The following is a 7826-nucleotide window of genomic DNA, read 5'->3' as shown; positions in this document are numbered from 1 at the left end:
TTATAATTCACTATATGTGAAACCTTGAAATACCACAAAACTAGGGGTAAAATGGAAATGACCAGAAAGTAGAGGTGTAAACGGGTTAAGTTGGAAGACATTCAAAACCCAACCCATATTTTCTGGTTGGTTGGATTGCCAACCCAAATAACCCGAATTAAGTTTCCAACCCAACCCAACCCATATAGATTGGTTGACGGGTTGTATTATTTTTATTTTTTTTTTCGTTTCTAACTTTTAATATTTGTAAATGAAAATCATCAACCGTAAATCGAATATGTTTTGCATCAAGTTAAGCAAAAAAAAAAAAAAAACTTTCAGAACTCAAGATTGTTTAACTTTTATTAAATAAATAAATAATAGGAAAACTTACATAAATATAACAAAACACCAAACTATTTACGACCGTGTAACAAAGCCCATAAAGTTAGCCATTTTTTAAATATTCCAAGTTTGCCCTTCTCTTCCTCGCGATTTCTCTGCGGTTTCTTTTATCGTCTTCCTCTTCGATTTCTTTCATCGTCTTTCTTCTTTTCCTCTTATTTTTTTCTGCGATTTCTTTCCATCATCTTTCTTATTTTTCAATTGTTTTTTTACGTCATTAAATCTTTCCATCGTATTTCTTCTTCTTTTTTTTCACTGTGATTTTTCCATCGTATTTCTTCTTTTCTGATTTTGTGATTTCTTTTAACCGTCTTTCTTCTTTTTTTATTCTTTTTACATTGTTTAATATTTACATCTTCTTTTTTTATTCTTTTTTATGTCGATTAATCTTTCCATCATCTTTCTTCCTTTTTTTTTACGCGTTTACATTTGGGTAACCAAATCTAAACGACTGTGTATAAGACAAAGAATCTTAAAAAAAATCATTTAGATTGGAGTAACTAATTGTAAACGTGTAAAAAAAATTGTGTATAAAGAATCTTGTAAAAAAATCATTTAGATTGGAGTAGCCAAATGTAAACGATCATTTAAAAAAGTAAACGATCGTGTAAAAAAAATAAAAGATCTTGCATAAAAAATCTTGTAAAATATCATTTGGATTGGAGTAGCCAAATGTAAACGATCGTGTAAAAAAAGTAAATGATCATGTAAAGAAATCTAAACGATCGTGTACAAAAGAATTTAAAAAATCGTGTACTAAATTTAAAAAAAAAAAAATCATTTAGATTTGGATCCCCAAATCTAAATGATCGTGTAACAAAATTAAAGATGGAATTAAAAAGATAAATTGTATCCATATCTAAACGATCGCGTTGTAGCCATATCTAAACGATCACGTATAAATTATAACCATATCTAAACGATCGTCTTGTAGCCATATCTAAACAATCACGTATAAAGTATAGCCATATCTAAATGATCACATATATATTGAACCATATCTAAACGATCGCGTATAAATTATAGCCATATCTAAACGATGACATATATATTGAACCATATCTAAACGATCGCATATATATTGAACCATATCTAAATGATCGCGTACAAATTGTAGCCATATCTAAATGATCGCAAATATATTACGCGCGCGTTATTGATCGCAAATATATTACGCGTGGTTGATGGGGCATTTTCGGTATTTTACACAGTGAGTTTTTGGACTTTTTCCATTTTTGGAATTGTTCTATATAGTGTAATTATTTTGCGATTTTTTTATATTTTTGAAAAGACCCCTAAATAATAATGAAATATAATATATATTTATTTATTAATATTTATATTTATTATATTAATTTGGGTTGACTCGAATTTTTCAACCCTCCAACCTGCAACCCAACCTAACCCGAAAAAAATTAAAATTTTCAACCCAACCCAACTCACATTTTAAATTAACCCAACCCAAGTCACATTTTAAACTAACCCAACCCAACTCACATTTTAAACTAACCCAACCCAACCTATATAGGTTGGGTAGTCTGGGTTGTCGGGTTGCTCGAGTTATTCTTACGTCCATACCAGAAAGTCATAAATGTGCAAGTTAATATTTTGCTAAAGAACTTATTTTACGTTTTTTGCTAAATTCCCAGCTGTGTAAAATAATTTTGTCATTTCATCCAATTCTCCTAAAAAAATTTAACATTCTAAGGTAGATATCGTTTACTTGAACTACATATTAAAGATAATTTTTTTCTTTTAATAATTATTTCAAATTTGTTAGTGATAAATAAGATTTTTTTTAATGATTTAAATGTAAAATTACATTGTATAACCCTACAACAAATTAGGGTTATACAACTTAATTTTACCCAAAATTTTTAATGACAAATGAGGGAACCTACACTTAGCCCAGATTTAAATATAGGACATAGATAGATAGATAATAATAATGATATAATAAAATAGAAAGCAAATATTAATTTATATTCTTAAAGTATGAACTTGCATCTGGACTTTCATAAATATGTTAATTTAAATTTTAAACTTCTATCTAAATAAAATATAATAAAAAGTCTAAACGGATACAACTTTATAACTTTAAAATTTAAATCGATAGATTTATAAAAATTTAAGATTTAAATTAATTTTATTTATTAGTTTAGGTTTTGAATGGTTTGAATTTAAACAATAAAAATACACAAATGATATACACTGATATTTTCGTTAAAATAAAAAAGAAAAAGTAAAAGGCCCTAAAAGTTTGAGAGTAAAAAACCACAAAATCAAGCGTAGGCCGCCGCTTCATACACTCCATCGGTGAGATTTGGAATCCAAACTCTGCAAAACCCTTCGCCGCCGGTTCGTTCCCTTGAATCTATTTAGTTTTTTTGCTAGAAGATTACGAACTGCTACATGTTTTTATCAATATGAGTTCCCATCTATTATACGTTCGATTATCGTCTAGTGATTGTTGATTCCCGTTTTCTCGCTTCTGTATTTGTCTTTACTTTCTACGGAGATATCATTGCCGTTATCTGACGCTGGAGTTTGACACGGGAAATTTAAAAGAGAGTTTGATTGTGGTTTATTGAATAGCATTTCATTAGGGTTTTGTATCATAAGCATGAAGCGGATTGCTTGTTGTCGCGAGTTATGAGCGGACAAGGGAGAGAGGTTTTGAGTCTATGTTAGGATTTTTTCGTGAATATTGATGATACTCGAATATTTGGACATTGGGGATAAATTCAGTCTGAAATTATTGAAGCAAAGAAGGTGAAGGATTTTGGCTGCATCAGATCGTTTTAAAAATATTTTTACATTGTTTGCCTGGTCTTGTGAACTATGGATTTGATAAATTATATGAAAAGACATTAATCCTTTTCTAACAAGCTATGAGAATTGTGATTGCCAAACCAAATATAGGAAGCCATAGTAGGTTGCTCAGAATTGCCTTATTATTGCCATTCAACTTTCTGTCATTAAATCTTTGTTTCTCTTTCAATGAAAAGTACGTAATATCTATTCCATACAGCCGAGCAGCAGCCAAGCAAGGTAATGAACTAAAGAATTTGAGATTGCTTTTCTCAACACTTGGATTTCATAAGAGGAGCCCTGTTTTCCGACTACTTGTCCAAAATGCACACCAGTTGGATCTGTTAATTTTACATGTCTGTAGTAACTACACCTCCCATGACGTTCCACATTTGAATCTTTTTGGAGTGTTTTACTCCAAGATGACCTATAGGAGTCTTCATGGTTGGCTTTTCAATGGCTAATCAATATCTGGTTAAAGTTTAAGAGGAACTACTAGGAAATGATGATTACTTTTCCAATGAAGTTTAATCTAATTCGGCAGCATTTTACTTCTTATGCTTTGAGCATTAGACTCATGTTTTCTTTCTAAACTTCATCGGTATGTCTCTCTATCCTTGATTTTTGAGCTGTTGTTTGTTTCTATCTCTCTATTCAAATGGAATCTCGTGTTTATTAGCACTTTTGACGTCTGGTAGAATCGGTGGAATCTCATCATGGATTTGTTATTGTGATGCCACCATAATTTCTGTTCTACTTTTCCTGTAATTGACTAATTGTTTTTATTTATTTATTTATTTATTTATTTATTTATTTATTTATTTATTTATTTTATTATGTTACTTCCGTTGGTTATTGTTCGTGCCTCCTTAATGGATACTTTTTTTTTTTACTTGTACAACGTTTCCTAAACCCTATATTCATATGTGTGTTTGTGTGTATGTAATCTTATATAACCTTTTAGATTTTAGGGTTGTTCTTTTCATTTTTGTCTTAAGTTAGCCACTCGCCCTCACCTTGCCCTTTCCTCTCGTCTCTCGTTTGGGTCTCCCTACATCTCCATTTGACATTTGTTTTTTTTTTTCAATTTTAATTTCAGATCTCTACTTTTTCACATTTCAGTAATCAATTTCTTGGGTGTGATTCTGTGAGGTTTGTAAAATTGTCAACTCTTTGGTGGCTGTTTTTGTTTTTATCCTATGTTTGTGGTCGTGTTGATTCTTTTAAAACAAATTTATTATAATTGTATTGACTCTAGTTTAAATCGAAAGATATAGATTTATTAAATCGAAACCCTACCCCGCAAAATCGTTATCCGCCTGTTTGTTCCCTCAAATCTCTGTAGTTTGCATTTTAATCTGTTTTTTCCCCAGTTCTGTGCAGTGCAAGGAAATTAAGAATTGCTATATGTTCTTCTTTTTTCCTTCTGTGATCTGTTATCAATATGAGTTCCCGACTATTTTGTTTTTGATTATTGTGTGGTTATTACATGTAGTGATCTTCGATTCTTGTTTTCTGGCTTTTGTATTTATGCTTTCTTTTCTACGGAGAGATTATTACTGTTATCAATGTTGGTATTTGATAGAGAGTTTTTAATTTTGGAGTTTGTTTGTGGTTTTTTAAATAGTTAATCTGTATTTTGTAAAGCATTTCAGTAATGTTTTGAATTATAAACTAACTTTAAGCGTATTGCTTCTTGTGCGGGTTATGAGAAAGATATTTTGAGCTATATAAGGTTTTATCATGCATATGAGCTCGAATATTTGGAGGTTGGGGCTAATTCAGTGTGAAATTATTGATGAAAAGAGGGAATTCGAACTAAGGACTCGGTAGTAGTTACTTAGAAAGCTCCGGAAAGGGTTTCAAAGCATTATCTGGTTAGGATTTTGCCTGCATCCAACTGATTTAAAATGTCTATACTGCTTGTAGAATGAAGAACAAACCTAAGTCTTGATATTGTAAACTATGAACTTGATCAACTTTGGTAAATTGTATGAAAAGAAAAAAAAACAACAGTTTACCAAGAAGATGTGAGAATTATGAAATGGGGAAAATGCCAAAGCCCTAGAGCTAATAGGATCTTGCATAATGACTTCAAATTTACCAAATGGTTTTGATGGTGCACACCAAGTAGAAGCCATAATTTAGCCTCTTGGAATTGCCTTATTAGCATTCAACACTCTGCCATTAAATCTTTGTTTTTCTTTGAATGAAAAGCTATTTAGTAGCTACTCCATACAGCTATCCCAGCAGCCTAGCAAAGTAGTGAACCAGAGAATTTGAGAGCACTTTTCTCAACACTTGGATTTTATAAGAGTAGTGGGAAACCAAACAACCCTGTAGTTTCCCAAAATGCATGACCGCGCAGTGCTGCTTATCTGAACCTTTTGAGAATTTTGTACTCCAAGATGGCCTGTAGGAGTCCTCATGGTTTGTTTGAGATGGCTAGTAAGGATTTACGAGAAAAGGCAGCTCTTTCCAAACTTTTAGCAATCTGTATCCAAATTAACAATATCATTGGCTGATTTTTTTTGTGAAAGGATATCATTGTCTATTTGTTCCTTAACATAAATCAGATAAATTCCCTGATATATTCAGACTTTTCGCAGGACACACAAACACTTCAACTTGAAATAAGAGAAAAAACGTTTAGTTTGAGCCTTTTACAATTCTTATTGCTGAACCCATTGCTGGGTAAAACCAACTGAAACTTCACCTGGTCCTAAAAACCCGTATGAAAGGCAAATAGAAACCACACACTGCCGCTTATTTCTTCCCCATGGGTGCATATCACAATGTTAAATTTCCATGCTTATGTACTTTAAGAGTGTTAGATGTCAATAGATGCATATATACAATTAAAAATTCATATCTTCAACTTGTTTGTGTCCTACTTTTCTGTTGTAGTTTGTGTTTGTGGTCCTCGTCATCTTTGTTCAGGTATCTATCCATGTTCAAGTCCACATTAGGATAGTAGCTTTTGGTTTAATATGGGTGCAGTTTGACGTAATTCTGTGTGTGGTATGGTTCTCAATTGATCTGGGAACTTATTAGTTCATTGCAGTTAGAAGATGGCAGCAAAATACATAGTAGGTTCTTTACTTGGAGCAACTGCAGTTGCATATATCGGTGACCATCTTATTTCTGACAAGAAAATATTCGGAGGTAACTATCGGTCTGGTCTCACAGTTTCTTTGATCTGCTACCCTTGCTTGGCTTTGCCATTTCTTTGATGTGCCTCCATTTCTCTAACTTCTTAATCTCTCTTTCTTTTTAATGGATTTCTTTCTTCTTCAGGAACAACTCCGAGTACTGTTTCAAACAGTGAGTGGTGGGAAGAAACTGACAAAAAATTCCAAGCATGGCCTCGTACAGCTGGTCCACCTGTGGTCATGAACCCCATCAGTCGCCAAAATTTCATTGTCAAAAGCCGCGACTCTTAAATGTTACTTGGGTTGTCAACCTTTTTTTTGGAAATACTTCCTAGTCATTAAGCAGTTCTAATCTGCTTTTTATTTTGAGCGGTGAAATTTGAAAGATTTGTTGTTTGTTGTTGTGATAGGCATTCTTATTTCCTGGTGTCAGGATGTTCATTCTAAATAAATCAGCGAAAAAAGAAACTTCCCCTCATGTCTCTTTTTAGACAACGTTGAATGATTATTGTTTTTATTTATACTTTGATTTATGGGATCTGGTTGTCTGATTGTTTGTAACCGGACAATAACTTGTAAAAATTGTTTCCTTTAGATTTGCTGCTCAAGTTGGTTCGCTTACCTCCTTTGCTCAACACCCAATTTGCTTGGAAACTCTCACGTGGGGATCAACTTTCTACCACTGATGGCTGGTTTATTCTCAACAGAAACAGAAATTAAGAGTTTGTTTGGCTTGGAATGAGATGAGTTTGTAGTGAAGTATAGATTTGATTTGAGCATTTTAAACTCAATTTGTGAACTTAATTCCTTTTGTTTTCATTGTTTTAGACCAAATTATCTTTTTTTCTCGCAATCTCATTTGTTTTATATTTTTTGTTTATTAGCTCCTTACCTTTCAATTTGTTTCTTTTAACCTCAATTTTTAATAATTCTTTTTGAAGTTTGATATCTTCGATTTGGATACGATAATATTTAATTGTTCTAGTTTCTATTTCTATTATTTCAAATTTTTTAGTCTGAGTGCTTATGTTATATTTTTAATAACTCTAAAATACACCTCAAAATTAATTTAAATTTTACACTTTTCAAGCTTAATTTTTAAATAATCAAAATTTTGGTTGTTTTCGATTTTTGAAAGATTATTTTAGAGTGATTTTGAAAACAACCTATTTATCATTGCTTCCTATTTATGTAAACATCAAGCAGGAAAACAAAATTTTGTTTCTGTACCTTTTTTTTTTCTTTCGAAAGATGTTCTATGTTTATCTGTATGTTTATGGTAGAGAGAGTCTCGTTGGACATTGGTCACAAATCATTTTGTATTTAATTGGAGTTTCTTTCTTTAGAGTTGCTCTTTTCTTTTGGTCTTTTGTATGTTCATTGTAATTCTTTCTTTCATCTTCTACTCCAAGGAAATTAAAACGAATTACATGTTCTTTCCTTTTCAACCTTACTTCACTGCACAAGTCTGAAATCTCA

General features: G+C 31.7%; 1 protein-coding gene across 7 annotated transcripts; it reads left to right on the top strand.

Moving 5' to 3' along the window:
* Window positions 1-2580: 2580 nt before the first annotated feature.
* LOC103499526 (uncharacterized) lies at window positions 2581-6825 on the top strand. Of its 7 annotated transcripts, XM_051088347.1 has the most exons (5): window positions 2645-2742; window positions 3416-3435; window positions 4295-4347; window positions 6260-6360; window positions 6493-6825. In XM_051088347.1, the coding sequence occupies exons 4-5, from the start codon at window positions 6267-6269 to the stop codon at window positions 6636-6638; spliced, it is 240 nt and encodes a 79-aa protein (XP_050944304.1). In that variant the 5' UTR covers window positions 2645-2742; window positions 3416-3435; window positions 4295-4347; window positions 6260-6266; the 3' UTR covers window positions 6639-6825. The 7 variants fall into 7 exon arrangements, with proteins under 7 accessions (XP_050944299.1, XP_050944298.1, XP_050944301.1 ...); XM_051088344.1 differs by lacking the exon at window positions 4295-4347 and having other exon boundaries at window positions 2616-2742; window positions 6250-6360; XM_051088346.1 differs by lacking the exon at window positions 4295-4347 and having other exon boundaries at window positions 2622-2742.
* Window positions 6826-7826: the final 1001 nt, after the last annotated feature.

This window comes from Cucumis melo, chromosome 8 (genome assembly GCF_025177605.1).
Source record: "Cucumis melo cultivar AY chromosome 8, USDA_Cmelo_AY_1.0, whole genome shotgun sequence".
NCBI classification, from domain to species: Eukaryota; Viridiplantae; Streptophyta; class Magnoliopsida; order Cucurbitales; family Cucurbitaceae; genus Cucumis; species Cucumis melo.
The sequence above is the reverse complement of the archived record's forward strand: the minus strand, read 5'-3'. Positions and strand labels throughout refer to the sequence as shown.

What these genes read in the sequence shown, in the direction of transcription:
- LOC103499526 (XM_051088342.1), top strand. Translation starts at nt 6,267, where the DNA reads ATGGCAGCAAAATACATAGTAGGTTCTTTACTTGGAGCAACTGCAGTT. An exon ending in TGACAAGAAAATATTCGGAG is followed by an intron (nt 6,361 to 6,492) that starts GTAACTATCGGT and finishes TTTCTTCTTCAG; the next exon opens with GAACAACTCCGAGTACTGTT.